We start from the raw sequence: 18240 nt of genomic DNA, 5'->3' as shown, positions 1-18240 counted from the left end.
TGACAGCCCCCTCCCGCCCCGCTTCGGAGCGCAGCAACTCCCCCTCACCTCCTCCTCCTCCTCCTCCTCCCACCCAGCCTGGCCTAAACATTTCACTTCTGATTAATGTATCAGTGACAAGCCAATCGCTCTTGGCTTTAAAGCCAAACCAGCCCCCACTCCGCACAAACATCTTCACTTCGGTGCTTTCTTAAGGCTTAGTTAGCCCCACGCTCCCCCTTGCCGTGAAGGCAAAGTGTCCTGAAAAGTCCAAGGAGCCCTCCTTTCCTGCCAGAGCGAGCGAGGGAGCTTATGAAAACCTCTCAGGATGGGTGAGCAGAGGCCTGGGCAGCGCAGGGGGTGGCAGAAGGCCAAAGCTACTCACTAGCTAGCGTGACCACCGCGGGGACGCTGGCGATGACTCCCTCAGGCACACGAGCGATGCACTGGTACCGCCCCACGGTGCGGTTGTTGAGGGCTGCCACGACGAGCTTCCCTCGCTCGACCTGGACACCCAGCGCCTCGTCCGACCCGGCCAGCTCCTTCCCATTCAGTCTCCAGGTGAGGTTCACGCCGGGGGGGTCCACCACACACCCCAGGCTGACCGGGCCCCCGAATTTTTGGACAATGGAGGCGGGCTGCACGGTGACCTGCAGAGATTCACCTGCACGGAGAGAAAGAAACAGCAGGAGGAAAGCCCCGTGAGTCTCGGTAAAAGGAAAAACCTGCAGTGCTGCTGCATTTTGCATTCCCCATCGCTTCTACGCGTGCCTCACCCTCCCCTCAGCTCCTCATCCTCCCCTACTAGGACTTGGAGATGCACAACAGCCTCGTTTCTCCTTGGCAGGGATGTCCTGCCCCACCTGTCACCCCTTCTCCCTTTGAGGAGCATCTGAAGCCAGAAAGAAGTGGGATCCCAGCAGCTCAGCTTGCCTCGAGACAAACCATAAATAAAACAGGATATAAAAGAGCAAAACACTCACTCAGTTGGGCAAAGCAGCTAGCGGCTGCGAGGAGGAGGCAAGGGACGGGGGACATGGGTCTCTTCTTTCCACGTGTCATTGCCATCCCATGCGGTGTCTCCTGGGGCAGAGGCGCCCAGGGAAGGGTCCCATAAGCTGCTTCAAGGGATGTGGTGGAGGTGCGGCAGCAGCTTCCTGCAGGTGACAAAAAAAGATGGCAGAGCTCAGATTAACTACTCAGCCTGAAACGCATGGCCTATTTTGAGTTGACTACCTGCCTGGACAAACCACCAGGTTCACGTTTGAAGGCATCAACAATCTTCCAAAAACGCGAAGCCCAAGGCCACCCATCGCAAGGAACGAACAGCAACGCGAACAAAGCTGGCAAGAGGGACCAAAGATCTACATGGCTCAAGCAAGGACCAGTTTGAGCACCTCCTTTCCATACCCATCCCGGTCAAAAAGAGCCCAAGATAACAAGCTCTGCCGAGAGGCGAATTAGGTCACGCTTGGTATGTCCCTAGGAGCTGCTGTAGACCCTGCAGGCTCCCAGAAAGGGCAGCTGCAGCCACGCTGCTGCAGCCCACAGCTCCCTGACATGTGGAAATCCTCTGTGGGTAACCACCAGCACCAAAGCGATAACATGGCAACCTCCCTCCCACGTGTCTTGTCCTTCCCAGCACCACTCTCCTCCCCTGAGGAGGAAAGAGCCTCAAGAATTTGGCTTTGAGGCATTTTGCCCGCTAACCAGCACAAACTGTGGCTGGAGATTCTCCAGCTATCGGCATGGAGAGCATCTGAGTCACTCCAGTTCATTTCTCCACCCAAGGCAGCTACCAAAGCATCCTCCCTTGTGCCTCAGCCACCACTGACCACGGCAGTAGAAGTGCCCAAGGTCCTCCCCTAGCACAGCAGTACCTCCGTTGACACCACTGATGTGCCACCTTAACCTAGAAAAGACTTTGCGTTGGGTTAGGCTTCAAATTTGGGTTTCTACCTCACCCCAGGAGGCACACCGGGGACGGCCAGCCTTCCACCAAAGCAGAAGAATCATTTTGGGGTAGGACTCGAGCCTTGCTCCTCGGTGCTGGAAGAAGCCCACGGAGCAAAGCTGACTCACTCGCCCTCTCTGGATGGGTTTGGCAGCAGGATGGGAAAATGTTGGACGGAAAAGGGTTGGACTCCTCCGAGCCCATGCAGGGGGAGGGGGGCGGCGAAGAGGTTCCCAACCAGACCTCCCTGCAGCAACGCCTCTGGCCAGCAGGGCAGAGCCAAGGGCGCAGACACGCGATGGACCCTTCACGAGCAAAGACCACCCAGGCACATGGAGGCAAGGACCCAACTGGCCATCCCCAGGTCTGTGGAGAGAAGAAGGGCAATAGGTGGGGGGTGGTGAGGCCAAAATTTGGCGGATGGACCAGCACCGAGCGGAGAGCGAGGAGAGAAGGTGTGCTACAACAAGTGTACGGTGCCTTCCCAAACCTCCAGGCAGAATATGAGCTCCAAATGGGGACATGTGGCCATTTCTTTCACAGCTGAGCGAAGGACAAAAAGTAAATGGCCGGCATAAAAAATAATGAGGAAAATGAATGAAAACATCAACTCCAAAAAGGACTATTAGGATCCGGGGCCAGATTTCGAAATTCTCAGCTTCCACAATTGAAGCCAGATTTTCAAAAGCATTCAGTGCTTGACATGCTGAGCTCTCCTGAATAGGCGACCAACTTATTTTGACGCCTAAATGGGAGCTGACCCCTTTTGAAAGCACTGCCCTTAAGCAGCCTGCAGTGGTGCAGAGCGAGGAACTTTATTAATCGGGCGGCTTTCGATCCGCCCGGCAGCCCCGGGTGCGACGTCCCCGGCTGCTGGCACTTCTGTGGCCACCAGCCTCTGCTGGAGGAAAAGAAGGAGTTAAAGGGATGGGAAGAGCTCCAAAGGGGGGCTGGTGTTGGGGGGGAGTTATTTACTTATTTATTTTTAATTCTTTCCTGTCAGGTTGAAATAACAATTTCCTGTCAGGGGAGTGAAGGCTCGAAGCTCCCCTCAGCCAGCCCAGTAAATCAAAGGAGGGGCCATTAGGAGAACCGAATTAACGAGGGCTTCGTCAGATGGGGGGGACGGCAGGGGGGTGTAAAACCTGTCGGCTCCGCTTCCCGCCCCACCCCAAAGCCCCCTGCCCCATGCCGAAGCCCCCCTCGCTGAGGGCGAGGAGCGGGACGGGGACGGCGAGGGGAGGCCGTGAGAGGGAACGGAGGCGAAGGCTGGAAGGGGGAAAGGGGCCCGAATTAAAGGCGTTGGGTGAGAGGTGTTGGGTGATTAGAAGCTGAAGGTTTTACTGAGGAAACGCTGCCCACAGCCCCGAGCCCCCTCCTGCTTAACGAGGGCCGGCCGGGCAGCCCTCGTTACAGCCACGCCGCCTGTGATTTACAAGGGGCCCAAATAGAAACCAGCCCCTGGCCTGTCCCCAGCAGCATGGGCAGACGCAGAAAAGGCCAAAACCTGACGGGGGGGATGGGGACACAGCCTGCCTGCAGGTGGGGACGGATGGGATAAAGGGGAAGGGGCTGAGGCCAGGTACTAGTGGGTTGGGCAGGGGCAAACCCAGATCTCTGCTTTGGGATTCAAGCTCCTCACAAGAAGCATTTTTTGCATCATGCCAATGTTGCCTGTAACCTTCAGTTTCTAATACAAGAGAGGGCTGGGTGGTTTTTGGTTATCAGAGCTTAAGGCACTGATAAGGAAGGTGAAGAAGGAAGAGCCGCAGCACCCATTCCCTTCACAGCTGAGGTAACGCGAGGGCCTGCTGAGAAGCCCACCTTGTGTAAGGCCCTGTCATGAAGCAACGGCAGGGCTGGAAACCAAAAGCTTTCCTCCTGGGATGTCCACCCCAGCAGGCAAGTGGTTCTTGGACCCCAAATCGCTGCTGTCCCCTCTGAGAAAAGCCACCACACAAGGTGAGACACCCGCACAGGTCAGCAGTTCTGTGGGATAACTTTGTGCTCACAGCTAGGGGAAGGAAAACACCCAGAGCCAAAGCTGGCACGGCACCACCACCCTGCAAACCAGCGAGCTGGCCTGCTAACTGCAGATCACACCTGGGCGCCAGCTGGCCCTAAAAAAAAACACCACAGATTTCCCCCAGGCCAGTCCTGAGCAACTCAGTGGCGATAGACACCTGCCTAAAGGACACAAAACAATCTGGCAAGTAAAACAGCTCCTACTTGTTGAGCAGAGCTGCTCACGTCCACCAAACACAACTCACTGTGATCGATCTGGGACTTTCTCCTTAAATCTCCTCAGGACGAAGCCCCACGGGCAACCCCTTCCCACACCAGCCCCCGGTGGCATCACAGGGCCTGGAAGCAGCAGCAGGGCGTGAAGAGCCCCAAAACCACCTCAGGCCCTTGAAAAGACCAAACTACCACAGCAAGGCAGCCAAGCCAAGCCAAGGCATCCCCCCCACCATGCCCTCGGCACTTAATTTCCCTCGTCCCCGTCCCCCCCCCCCCCGGCTCCGGCCTGAGTAAATTCAATCTGACAACCCTGCTAATTGGATAAACGCTGCTCCCCGCGCTCCTTGAAGGCCGCCCGCTTTTCTCTGCTGGTTTTCCGAGGGCGATTGTGGCTGTTCTTTAACACGAATTCCATCTGCTTTATTTCTCCTCTGCCCATTCACGGCCCCTCCTGCATATGTATGAGGGGCTGCACCCCCCCCCCCCCACCCCCCCGACCCCCTCCCACCCCTATTCCCTGCCCTCTCCCATTGCCCGGGACAATAACCCCCCAAATGCCCCCTTCTCCCACCCCGGCCCCTTTTTTTTTTTTCCCCTTTAGATAAACACAGGCAGTGTCAAGTGTGAGGAGGAGGAGGGGGGGGGGAGGAATGGGGTTCAACTGCCAGTCAAGCCCCGGGCCCTCAATGAAGCCCGGAGGCCCATCCTAATCTGCTGCATGCTTGCCATATGGGAGCTGTGTTGCCCTGGGAAACACTAACAGGCAGAACGGAGCTTAATAGAGTCCATATTCATTGTAATGCAGTGAAATGGCTCGAGGGACTATTGCCCCTTGGGTCTGTTTTCATTCTTCTGCTCCCCCTCTTTCTTTTTTCCTCCCCCCCCCTCCCTTCTCCCTTTTCCTCCCTCCCCTCCCCACCCCACACCCCCCTTTTTCCCTTTCTTCCTTTCAAAAGCCCCCCCCCCAGTCCCTGGAGAGCTCTAATCTGGAGAGGCTGGGGGCTCCCAGAAGGGATGGCCAGGGATGGGGACAGGGGGGTGAGGATGGGGGCTGCCCGGCCGGGCTCTCCCAGCGCCCCGCAGACCCCCAGAGCCCCCCGTCCCGGCCGGCACTTCGAAGCGCGGCACAAGAAAAAAAAAAACAAGAAGGGCGCAGATGGAGCGTGCTGAGCGGGCTCTTCAGAGACAAAGTGCACCCAGGAAACAGATGTTGTTGCTGCAACAAGCACGGCGGCTCGCTGGCTCCTTCTCCAACCCACTATGGCGCGCCCAGAGCACTCGCTGGGGCTGCCACGGGGCGTGCCTCCAGCTGAAAGCCTTAGCCCCACTTTGGGGTTGAGGCTTGGTCCTGTTTTGGGTCCAACCTGAGGAGCTATCGTGGTGTTAATCCAGCTCCTGGAGCAGCAGGGAAGGCCGGCTGATGTGGGGCTCTGCATTGCAGCTCTGTGGCGGAGGATGGAGCAGGAATTTCACAGCACACCCGCTGCCCCAGGTGTGCTGTGAAAACCACCATCCGTCCTACCAGCCTGGGAATGTACTGCACTGCATGCTTGTTGGTCAACCCCGGCACCCCAGCCTTGTGCAAATGACACTCGTTTTTATCATTCACGTCGCAATTCAAGCCAGAGCCCACTGTCAGTGCAGGCACAGCTGCAGACAGATGCTGCACAAAGCAGAGCAAAAACCACCCCACGCCCTAGAGACTTCAAACCACAGGCTAGGAGCGCTACTCGCCTTAGGATGTTTGATGCAAGGGGTAACAAAAAACTTATCCATCCACGTCTTTTCCTACTTGGAGAGGCAGGGCGAAGCATGAAGCACTTGCCTCTGCTTTGGCGTGCCCTAAGAGGCCGGCCAGCATTTCACAGCTCTGCAGAGCTGCTGGTAGCACCGCACAGACCTCCTAACACATCAGGAGGGCTTCAGGGCTGCAAAGCACCCCCACGAGCCATTTCCACCAGGCCCTAGCCACTTGGTACCAACCTCGAGGTGGGAAGGATGCACAACCTGCCTGCCACGGAGCCCAAATTTCCCCCAGACACGAGTGGGGCATCAGGTCGCTGTCGTCCCCCCCCTCCACCAACAGCCGCGGGGAGCAGAGCGCCGGGAGGGCCGGGCAGCTCCCGCCGGGAGCCGTCATCGCGCCGCCACAGATGTGCCTGTGGCTAGTTTACACGAGTCAGGGCACCACCGCTTTTGTTTTTCCTTTCTCATCCTCTCCAAACAAAAAAACAAAACTCGAAGTCTTGAGGTTGAGGCTTTAATTGCCTCTTGGGTTAGGGAGAGGTCAGCGAGGAGACAGGCCCGGCGAGAAGCAGGGAAAATAACACGGGGGGAGAGCCCTGTGAGACACCAAAGGAAAGCGGGGAACAGAGGTGGCAGAAAGCTCGAATCAGGACAATTAAACAGCGACGAGGAAGTCAAGGGCTCACCTACACTTCGCTTAATTGTGGGATCTTCATCGCAGAGAGCAAACCACTCTTGCCGAGAGCAGCCCTCTTTTCTTTACATGCTTAAGCACGAACCTACCTCCAAACTCCTTTTTTTTTTTTTTTTTTTTTTTAAATAAAAATTCTTTGTCTAAGAACAATAGAAAAATCTTCACCGTGTCAAATTAGGAACAATAACAGAGTGAAAAAGCAAACAAACAAACAACCCTCCCCAAACCAGAAAAGCCCATAGAAAGTGCCAGCGACAAACTGTTAAGTTTTGCTTGGGGGCAGTGGCAATGGGGAAAGTTTCCTGATGGGGCAGAGAGAAGCCTTGGCTACTTTCCTAGTTTTGAGCCTTTGTCCTGGGTGTATTTGGCAGCGAGGGCACCTACAACAGTTGCAGCATTAACAGTCAAAAAAAAACAACCAAGCCTATATGAAATACACGTCAGAAATACCTGCTAAAACAGCGCACTGAGATGATCGTAGCAGAGGACTTGATCCTGCTGCCTCCAAACTCGGCGTGATCTTTGCCACGACTTCAATGGGAGCAGGCCCAGAAATTGCATTAACAAGTGCAAGGCTAGTTTAACACAGTTGACATCAAAATCCAGAAGAGCATACAAAAGAGACAGGACAAAGTGCTCGCCAGTAACGTCAATACAAAGTTTAATCCCCAGATGGCTGGCTTTAGAGGCATCCCCATCACCACCATAAAGAAAAACTGCCTTCTCGTTTGCACTCCTTTCAGCAACGACTTGTTGCTGGGATGCAAAAGAGCACAAGTCCATTTTTCCTGGCCTTTGAAGATCGTATTTAAGAGGGGTTTTACCTTTTTTTTTTTTTTTTTTTTTTTTTTTTTTAAGAGGTTGGCAATGAATGGGAGTTTTTCCTCTCCATTGCTGTCACTCAAATGCTTCTCACCAGCAATCATCATTTTGGTTATGGGAGCAGGTCAAAAGCCTCTAGGACTCTCTGCTGGGACTGATTTCCCCAGGAAAACATGTCACTGCTCCAAAAAACACAAGAGGAAGCTCGAGGGCAGCAAAATAAAGGGACATTGATGAGCACCCACAGAAACCCCCCCGGCTGGTGCCCAGCACCTAGGTGGGGCACGGGCTCAGCACCCAGCTGTCACACTGCCCCGCATCCCAGTGCTTTTTTTTGTTGTTTAAGGTAATTTCTGCGCACCCTTCTGCCCCATTTATCATCCCAGTAATGAACACTTCTCCAAACGCTGCCGTGCTCGATGCGGACCCACCACCAGCGCTCGCTGGGCAGCAGCACCCACGTGCCAGCTGCCAGCGCTGTGGCACGGTGCCGGTCCCTCGCCAGCTCCCTGCTCTCCATCCTCATCCTTTCACGCTCGTGTCTGCGCCGAGAGGGCCGGCACGTCCCCGGAGCCGGAGGCACCTCCCCAGCCCCTTCACACAATGAGCACCAGCAGCAATTCCAGCTGCAAAGTTTGCTTTCCTTGACACACAGTTTACTTTCTCCATTCCCCCGCATCCCGCCCCTGCCACTTACCCCTCACTCCAAAAAGGCGCTCTCAAACAGGCTTAAGCTTTAAACAAATAAGGGTTTGGAAAGCAGCAGCCTGCTCCTGTTTCCCTCCCCACCGCCCCTGCTCTCTCCCCCCCCTGCCTCCACCTCGGAGCAAGGGCGCAAGCGGCGCTGGCAAGCGCTGCGCAGGCACAGAAAACAAACACGTGGAGCCGAGCCAGCTGTGAAGTTGGATTTGGCGCACGCTGCTCTGCTCGCGGGAGGAATAAAAGCACATGGGAGAAGGGGGAAGAGGAGGAAAGGGCAGAGTGAAAAGAGCTGGGGGAGCCCCAGCACCAAGGGAAGAGTGCAACGCATTAAAAACCCGGGCATGTACGTGAGGGTGCCGCTCTCGTGCTCTGCGTGGATGCAGCTCTTGCACATTTCCTGAGCTATTCGGCACCGTGCTCGTCCCCCCCTTCCCTAGCATGTTTTTGCACACGCTTGCCTCCCTGCCATGTATATTCTTGATGCAGCAGGAGAAAAACAAATACTCTTTTACCCCCCGGGGCTTTCTCAGCCCGAGGGTTTCCTATCCCTGCTGCAGGGGGTCGGCCCCCGGTGCTGGGATCACCGACCCAACTTCCCCAAAGCCTCAGCGGAGATTACGTGCCTCGAGGGCACGCATTCACCCTAATCCTCATCTCACCAGCCTTTTTTTTTTTTTCTTCCTTCCCCCCACCCCTGAATTGTCCCTTTCTGAAAGGGCTGCAGACAAAATATTCCTCCTCTTACACCCCAACTCCCAGGGGACATCTGCTGGGGCATTATTCGGCTCTCACCGGTACGATCCAGCCGTGGGAACGGCATTTGCAGGCTACCTACGGCCTCATGTCAACGCCGGAGCCACCCCAGCTTTCCTCCGTCTCTCTCCTCTCCCCGTCATCCCCGAGTGATGCTAAGCAGGAGCCCGTGCACATTGCCTGGTTTGGGGTAAAGTCCAGCGATTCGACGTGGTTTGCCTGTGGTTTCCACCCAAAGCTGTAAGCCAGCCCTGGTTATTTTGGCAGGCCCATGGCTTGGAGGTGGTAAGGAAACCAGCAGCGGCCCAGCCTGGCCACTTGGCCCCCTGCAGGCAGATTTCCAGGGGTCTCATTACCTCCCCTGAAGCACAGCGAGGTCTTTCCCCTCCCCAGAACCACCGCGAGCGCTTGTCCCTCAGCATCTCTCCAAACCACCGAGCTGACCACAAGACACGGTGCTTTGACATCGCCCTTCCTGCGAGCCATGTTAGGGATGTCTGGCCGCAGCCAAGGAATGCAACTTACCCTGGAGAAATCCCACAATTGCTTTTTTTCCTTTCTGATTGGATTTTTGGGGTGCCAAAACGGCCGTGGATCACTGCAAATAAAGCCTTGCTTGAAACCGCGCAGCCCACTCCAATCGCTTTCTTTTGAGGGTTCACATTTTGGAAGACAAAGAGGGACAGCAACTCGGTCACAGAGATTATGACTCCACATTTCACTTCATATTTTGGACAAAACATGGCCCTACCTTGTGCCTCAGCTTCCCGGGCTGAGGAAACAGGAATGGCAAACCCCAGGCGGTGCAAGCAGTACGTGCGTCAGGCTGCTTGGGATTCTCAGGTGCCAGACAGGTATGCGGTCTTATTATTTATCCTGCTTCCTGGTAGCCCCAGGATTTCTGGATTAGCAAAGTACAGATGTCAGCATCCTAGGGTTACAGCTTCATCAGCTGAACCAAGCAGGGAGGGGCAGGCTGATTACAACAAGGGGAAAGAAAAGAATTTGCACCACACACAAAATATTGCGGTTAAGGGAGACAACATCCAAGAGATTATTGACAACAGAGAACAGGATAATTCAGCGGGCCTCGTCAGACTAAACTTTCCGTAATCACAGACTCCGGGGAAAGTGTTTGTCAAGCAAACACTGCAGCGTTCAAACAACATTGAGCTACAAACATTCAGACAGCCGGCTGCCAAGAACTAAGCAAACAGGGAAGGAAGGAGCAGCAGCCGAGGCAACGTGCCACCGTGTGCCAGCGCCCCGTGGCCGGCTGTTGCAGCCCACCCGAGCCCATCGTGGAGCCAGGGGGCTGAGCTACAAGAGGAAGACCACCACTAGGTCAGCAGAACGAGAAGCAAGTCACGCCTTCAAAATACTGTCAGAGAGCCAGGTAGGTGCGGGCAGAGCAGACTGAGGAGGCAAAGGAAATGTCTTTTAGTCGTGCAGTGGAGCACAGGAGGGAAACTTTGCTTCCCACTCACTCAAAAGCCTGCCCGTCGGTCAGTGCTCCCTATCCATGGTTCCACCCCGCCCCGACAGGTGAAACCCAATATCACAGATATTCATTAGCTCCAGATCAAGCCCCTCTTGGCAGCCTAGAAAGAAGCACGCAGGACACAAGGCATGTTTCAAGGCCAGCACTGGGCACATTGCTCCTGGTGACCACTGCGCCCACAGCCTTGCTGCTGTAGCCACCCCGTGGCACATCTGGGACCATCTGAGCTACGTGCAAGAGACCAAAAATTCACACATTGCTGCCACAGCTGTTGGGGAGAGGAAGCTTATGGTCTCCAGACCAAAGTTACTGACACCTTCTTTGGAGATGAAGGTCGTGGCTATGTTCAAGAGGTTTGTGGGGGGATTAGGGAAGTTATTTTCCCCTTATCTGGATGAAAGGGGATTATGAGAGATTGGAGGGCTAGAGAGACTGCTGGTCCCCATGAAGAAAGATCTTTCAGGTTTAGCAGCCACGAACTCTCTGCCTGGGTGTATACTACGGGACATTTATGCATTTTGTATCATCAGGGTGTTTATGCCATTGGTCCAAGTCTCCACACCATCAAACTGCCCAACACCACAGTTTGAGCCCTAGGGTTTTTAATCAGGAGGAGCATGACCTCCTCTGGAGACCTGACATAAGTGCTGCAAGAAAACATCTTAATGAAAAGATCCCGTGGCTTTAACTTTCCCTTCCCTGTATTCTCACCCTCAGCTACTGGGCAACATCCCTGGGGCAATTAAATCAGCAGCCCACGTACCGTGGCGGTATTTGTGGCCCAAGGCAGTCGCCTGTACAGCAGAATGTGCCTGTGTAGGCTTCGCACCCTGCCATGCCCTCCAATGCCCCCCTGGCAGGGCTCCTCTGGCCCCAGGTACTGAAGGACAAGGTGTTTCCAAAGCGTCTTGCACATCGTGAGGCCCCCTGATGGGAACAGCTGAAGCAGAGTTCAGCAGCATCCCAAATCCCACCAGGTGCTTTTGGCAGGGCAGGAAACGGCACAGCAGTCCCGACTCCCCATGGGGAGAAAGCTGATTTTGTTTTCTGAACAGCAACCACACCATTTCTGGACCCTCGTTGATAAACAAACGCAGATTTCTCATCCACTCTCTGTTTTCCAGCAGTAAGAACCTGGGGCTGCCGCCAGTCCTCAGTCACAACAGCGAACTTTGGCTTGGGACTGTTCAGGTCACCTGGGCTACACAGCAAAAAAGTGGCCAACATTTTAGGACTACAACTTTGGAGCTTCCCTGCGTGACAGAAGTGGAATGACAAAGGGTTAAAGCTGGTATAACCTCAAAACCGCTCTTTGCTTTCCAAAGCAAGAACATCTTTGGCAGGGTCCCCATCTGGGAAATGACATCCCTCCCTCCCCTCGCTTCCCCCTCTTCTCCCCCTGAACTCAGAACAAAGCATTGCACTGCCCAACATGTTCCTCGACTGGTTTCATCTTGGTCCAAATGCTTCTCGCGTTTTAACTCCTGCCAAAAAGAAATGCATTAAAAAATAATATAAAAAAAGGCATGTGTGGGGCAGGGGGAGAGGAAGCAGAGAGAGTAGAGGGAAGTCATTAAAACTGAATCTTGATTAGCTACCAGTGGTGGAGAAAGGAAACAGAGGGGAGAGGTTTTTCCCTTGTGATATGTCGTGTCATCTTGGGGCCAAAACCAACGGGCCCAAAGGAGACGAGACTTCTCCACACAACCCTCCACCTAGGCCCAAACCTAACTTGCTTTGCCTGTCCAGACCGTCACCAGAAGCACCTTCTTCCTCAAAATGTTTTCCTGCCTACCACTGGATACGTTTTTCACCTCTCCCATAGCTGCAGCTCTCCTGGATGGTAGAAAGGGGCACCCAGGGCTGGTGGAGACCAAATGCTCCTATCTTGTGCTGGTCCCTGGGCCACACTCTGAATATTTTACCCCCAAAAGGTTTTGCCACAAGGCCAAACCACCCCCTGAGACCTCATGGGAAGAAGGTTGGAGGACGCAGCCCAGCCAGCTGGCCTGTTTGGTGGCCTCTCTGCCTTCAGCGCCAAACACGAAGGCCTGGCCTCAGCAAAGCCACCGGGAGTCCTAGAGGAAGAGGGTTGTGTGTACTTTGAAAGTCAGCTGGACGGGCCAAAAGATGAGCCCCAGACGGCTTCAGGCTCCCAAACAGACACCCTCCAGCCAAAAACACAACAATCACATCAGTTAAAGAAGCGTTTAAGGAGAGGGGGAAAAAAAAAATCACCACAGAAAACGCAAGCCAGTTTGGACAGCCTGCGGATCCTGAAGCCGGGGACGCGCGGAGGATGTTTTTTTGTTCCCTCAGTACAAAAGCCCTCGGCTTCCCCTCCTCCTCCTCCTCATTCCCGCATTTCCCCACTGGGGCTGTCAGAGACAGTTCAAGGCTCCTCAGCAGCCCGGGCAAAGCCAGCCCTGGCTGCCCCTGGAGCAGGGCCAGAGGGCGATCCCCCAGAGCCCCAGGCTGGCGTTGGAGGCTGCCGGGCCCTGCCGTGGTCAACACGTCAGGAGGGGGAGAGATTGACTCCTTTTCTTTAAGTATCTCGTTACTGGTATATTTTTAAACACAGCTGGTTGCAAATTTTTATTTTTTTTTTTCAGCAAAGCCATAAATAAATAAATACTTTAAGGAAACTTCCTGTGATCCGAGAACTTCACCTACTGCTCTAGCCTTTTGCAAGTGGCATTCCCTCTCTGGTATGTGTAAGCTCCGCTTGCTGACGCTTTCCCTCCCATAAGGACCAAATCCACTGAACCATGGATAAAGTTTCAGGATTTCATTGCCTGCATTGTTTGGGATTTTAACAGCCGAGCACCCTCCTGACCAGCGTGCCGGTCTCGTTCTTGTCCCACCTGATGGCCTTCTATTTGTCTTGCAAAAGGTGGTGCCTTCTCTCAGGACCCAAAGATATCCCCCAGTCCTGTCTGCAAAACACTTCTCCCATTCCTTGTGAGGGTACCGCCCAGCACCCTGACCTGTCTTCCTCATACCAGATCATCCCATCCCTCATCAGCTCTCACTCCTCCATCCTTGTCAACTTCTTTTAGCGAGTAATCTGTTTCTACAGCTGTAAAAAAAAATAAATATTCAAAACCACCACCTGTCGTGACGTCCTACGTAAAATAGTAAGGATTACAACAACACCCACCACCTTCTATTAGCAATCTACTAAGGAAAGCAAACAGACACCCACTTGAGAAGAAGTCTGACAGGGGAAGCAGCATTTCTCCCCCAGCCCTTCCCCTGTCCGCCAGACAAAGCCTGTTCAGCAGCGGCTGTGCAAGACTTGGCTGTTACGTAAATAGCAAATCATGTCTTGGAGCCAGCTGAGGAAAAAAAGGCCCCCAGCCCGAGGCCCTGCACACAGAGCAATGGAAGTGCTTGCCCCCAAAAGGATGGCTTTCCACAGCGCTTCTCGTTTGAGCAGGATGGAGCCCATTAAACCCAGAGAAAGATGGCTCGGAGCTCCAGGCCTCTTCACCCCAACGCTCAGCCACTTCTCCTAGCCCAAAAAAGGAAACAAATCCACGACCAAATTGCTTCCAATATTTTTTTTTTCCAAGCTATTGTTATGTGACTGCATTTGGAAGTAAGAGAGAAAAAACAAATGCATGACTGTGGTCAATGTCTGTGCTAGAATAGGGGAAGAAAAAAAAAATAGACCAAAAAACCAATGACCCAATCCTTGCTTTATGTGCTTAGTCACTTTTGGAGAGGACTGTACCCAGGGAGGAGACCGGGCAGAAGCAGTGACACACCATAACCAGCCACCAGGCCCTGGGGGGCTGGCAATGGGAGATGCAGAGCAGGCAGGAATCTAGCATCCATTTCTTAATGTACGCCGATGAGCACAAGAAATTCTTGAAAGATGCGGCCTCTGGTATTTGCTCAGTTGTCTATTAGGGAAAAAGAAACAAAACTCTTTGGGTCTTCCAAAGATCCTCACGTTACCTGTCCAGTAAAGGAAAATAGGGAACATTCGAGTCTCTTATTTTACAGAGGTTCTTTTAAGACAACAGCATTAGGTACTCTACAAAACTGCAATAAAAAGACATCCTCTGCCTCAAAGAATGCCTCTCTAATTGCTTACAGAGCCTGTCAACGCCTTCTTTGAGAAGGGAAGTCTGTGACTGTCCCATAGCACCAAATACCCCTAGAAAAAACTTTCACTGTTCCGTGCAAAGTCATCTGTAGACCAGCTCAGTACCTACCCCAACACCATCCCCTCCAAAGTACACTATATACCGTCACTTGCTACAGACCACACAGGCAATGTGAGAAGTGGGAAGGAAGAAAGACTTTTTCCTCACTCTTTAGCAACTGGGAAAACTCGTCCATACAAGGGAAATCCAATCTCAGACGTATCAGTATGGAAAACAGTGATCATTTGTTAACTTGCAAAATGCCATAAACTCTTTTAGGATGAAAGTACTCCTCGGTTTTGAGGAGATGCTGCTCTGTGATTTTTAGTCCTGTTGTGCATCTGCCATGTTCTGTTCTGGGATGGATAAAGCAAACCACACTCAGGTAGTCACATCTACAACACGCTTCAGGATTTAAGTCTCTCATGAAAGAGATAAGCTATCTAAACATGAAGTGTAACAACGGGACAAAAAGCAGCTTCCAGAACTCCCTCTACAAGCTTAATAGGGAAACGATGATAATTTCCCTCTGTGCTTCTCGCCAGCTGAAGCCTGTCTGTTTTCCAGCCCCCCCTGCCCTGCCGATAACAAACATCTGGTAGGGGCGTCCTCCCTCGTGCAAGAGGGGAACAGACCCCTCGCAGCCTCTGGGGCTCTGTACCTCAGCAAAGCCCCTGGGGAGCCCCTGCTATAAAAGCCACAGAGAAACCTCTGCCAGCTTTCTCTATTGACTACAGAAGTGTTACATGGAAAATGATTTATTTATTTATTTATTTTACAGCCCCCAATAAGGGCCTCAGTAGTTAAGGAGACCTTCAGGAACAGCACGCGAGGAGTCTGTGGTGGAGGCGATCCCTCGAAGGCCACCCCAGGCGTGACTTTCCAATGCTCTCTATTTTAGGATCTGCCTTCCTATCCCTTATCTACCAGCAGCTTTTACTTATCGACTGCTTCAGCAGAAAGCCCTGGAGGCTCCAGGCTGCAGGCTCCCTGCCAAGGCTGCCTTGCTGTGGCTCAGAGATGTCCTGCTGAGGCCTCCTGGCCTGCCACACGCCGTGTCTGCCAGCCTTGCTGAGCCTCTCCTCCGGCCACCTGAAGGGAGCTGGGTCCACACAAACACCTCCAGGCCCACACAAACACCTCCAGGCCCAGCGTCGGGAGATCTGAAATGCTGATAAGTTCACCTCTGGACCCCTGGGCCCCAATCTGCGGGTAATGAGGGGAAGGAGGGAAGCAGAGCCATGGCTCCCCTTTCCAGGGAGGCTGGTCTGTCTCCAAGAGCGGCCTCCGGGGAGGCTGCAGCCTTGCCTGCCTGGGCAAGGGCTCCCCAAACCCGCTCCGACACGCCAGCGCCCTGCGCTCGCCCCGGGTCGCGCTCCAGCAGCGCGGAGGCACCGCCAGCGGTGCCTTATCAGCCCTCCCCAGAACAAGTAAGGACAGGGGCGCTCGGGATACGGCCCAACAAGCCTTGCTCGGCCCCAGCACAGGGACCTCAGGCAGAAGAGGGTGAATTGAAGCCAGGAAATTGGGAAGGAGGGAGGCGTGAGGGCCCAGCAGCAGCCCCCACATCCTTTAGGAGGCAGCACGTGCTTGGGGAACGGGCGCACGTTCGCAGGACCCGCTGTAATCCCAGTATCATTTCCCATTGCCAAGTCCGAGAAGAAAGCAGAACTGAGAGGGATGTGTACACTGGGAAGAAGGGAGATGTTATTTTCACTAAGCATGAGGAGAGATGGGTGGCACAACCCTTTTTTTTTTTTTTTTTTGATATCTTCCCCACCCCACAGCATCCCGGGCTACCTGCACCAAGCAGGAGCTGGGCATCCAGACACCCAGCACATCCCCAGCCCAATGTTCAACGCGGTCAGGAGCTCTCAGGAAGAGCAGCTCTTTTATTCCTCACCCCTCCTCCTGCACCTCCCTGCAACACACGGTATTTATGTGCTGACTGCAGATTAGCAAGCAGCGCGTCCTCTTGCATCTGGGCTGCAGCATGTGGGCTTGGCCTTGGCAGTGTCTGCTAGAGCTCATCCTTGGCTCGTGTGCTAAAATTAAGTGCCTCCAGAGCAGGAGGAGCACGGTCCCAGACCCCTGGAGAAAGAAGGCACGCGGTATTTATGCAGCGAGACCGTTTTGCTCGCAGCACGCACTTTCATTACGCTGGCTCCCTGCTCTCCCAGCTATCCTTCAAAGCACCACACCACAACCAAAAACCAGCTGACAGGAGAGAACCGAAGTCATTCCCTTCCCCTCAGCCACCAAGTCCTGCAGGGGCAAGACACTACCAACAACACCTGCAATGCCAGGGGCCCCAGGTGGACAACCACTCACTGGAGCCACCATCCTTCGTTGACTGATGCAAGGGCTAATGAAGATGAAACTCTGCTATGGACAACTCTCAGCTGAAGAGAGCTCTGAGGCAAAATATCCCCAATGATGCTCTTCTGAAGAGCAGGGCAAGGTGGAGGATGCAGCACAGGGCTGGGTATCAGGCAACACAGTGTCCATAGTAAGCTCCAACCCCAACGTGCTGAGTGACCCCAAGGCACACAAGTCCTTCTTCATCCTTTATTTTCATCTCTGGTCCTGCTTTTGTCTTGCTGTTTCAACAGTGTCTAACGTGGCTGGGTCCCCGTCTCAGTTAAACCTTGTAGACACTACTACAATACAAATAATAATTTAGGTTTTGGAATACAGTGGTGGCATGGCAGGCCTTCCTCAGGCCTTCGCCCAGGGAGCCAGTGTTAAGAAACCTCTACTTATCTTCAATGCTTTGGCTACGCACAAACTGGGTTACGCTCAGATTTTTGTGGCTGCTGAAATCCGTGCTTGTTTGCTTGGTCACTCGTTTGGGAAATTTTTGGGAAGGTGGTTCTTTGAAGTGGCTCGGATGGTAGGGGTGTCCAAAGTTATCCCAGGGGAGGCAGATTAGAGGGCAGAGAGCAGGCGAGGTGGTCAGGCATCAGTGATAAACATGGACTTGCCACTTTGCTCTTGACATTGTCCACTTTGTGCTTCTTCTCCCTCCACCCCAAATCTGCAGCCAGGCAATCATGAGGAAAACCCTACCACTGTACAAACAGCACGTATGTTCCTGCTTAACCTAGTGTGTTAACACAAATAGTTGACCCTTGCTTGCACAAAAGCCAGCAGACTCCATGAGGCAGTCAGCAGGGTCCCACAGCTTGTGCTGTGTGTTTGTGGAGCCCACGGGCTGCACGGTCACCGAGCATGGCTGACCACCAACCTGAGACCTTCTCCCTCTCTGCTGGCTGGGCAGAAGTCTCCAACAGGACCTGGAGCTCAGGTGCCAAGGCACTAAGCTACTCGTGCAATGTTCACCACTGCTGAGGTGGTGCAAGAGGGGCAAGGTCCTCCAAAGCAAGTCAGCCTTGCGCTGCCTCACACTCTTCGTCTATACCATTAGGTCAAGTGCTCAGGCACAGGTTGGCACACAACAAGGAGATCTACTCCTCGCCTCCTCTGAAGCAAAGATCTCTCTTCTTAAGGCCAGCTCCAGCTTTGGATGTGTCCCTGATGATGATGGACACATCCAGAGCAGCTTCATGCCTCTCTTAGGAGCCCTCTGTGCTCCGTCTTCTCACAGCCCTGACTCACCCCACAAGCATCAGGCTCCAGAGGTGCCCAAGAGCTACATGCCAGATGTCCAGTTTGGCCAGCTGAGGGGTGAGGA

At 53.8% G+C, this 18240-nt stretch overlaps 1 protein-coding gene across 6 annotated transcripts in view; it reads right to left on the bottom strand.

The window, feature by feature from the left end:
* The window catches only part of BOC (BOC cell adhesion associated, oncogene regulated), a 40486-nt gene that overhangs the window by 15671 nt on the left and 6575 nt on the right, over positions 1-18240 (bottom strand). For 5 of the 6 annotated variants that reach the window (XM_084506495.1, XM_084506491.1, XM_084506492.1 and 2 more), the window contains 2 exons: positions 963-1136; positions 365-643 (listed from right to left, as the gene is read on the bottom strand). In XM_084506495.1, coding sequence (XP_084362621.1) covers positions 365-643; positions 963-1047 — 364 coding nt within the window. In that variant the 5' untranslated portion in view covers positions 1048-1136. Of the gene's footprint in view, positions 1-364; positions 644-962; positions 1137-9642; positions 9756-18240 lie in introns of those variants that run through there. The other variant, XM_084506496.1, reaches the window with a different exon arrangement.

The sequence above is a fragment of the Aythya ferina genome (assembly GCF_964211825.1).
Source record: "Aythya ferina genome assembly, chromosome: 1".
Taxonomy (NCBI): domain Eukaryota; kingdom Metazoa; phylum Chordata; class Aves; order Anseriformes; family Anatidae; genus Aythya; species Aythya ferina.
This window is presented reverse-complemented; position numbering and strand designations above follow the sequence as displayed.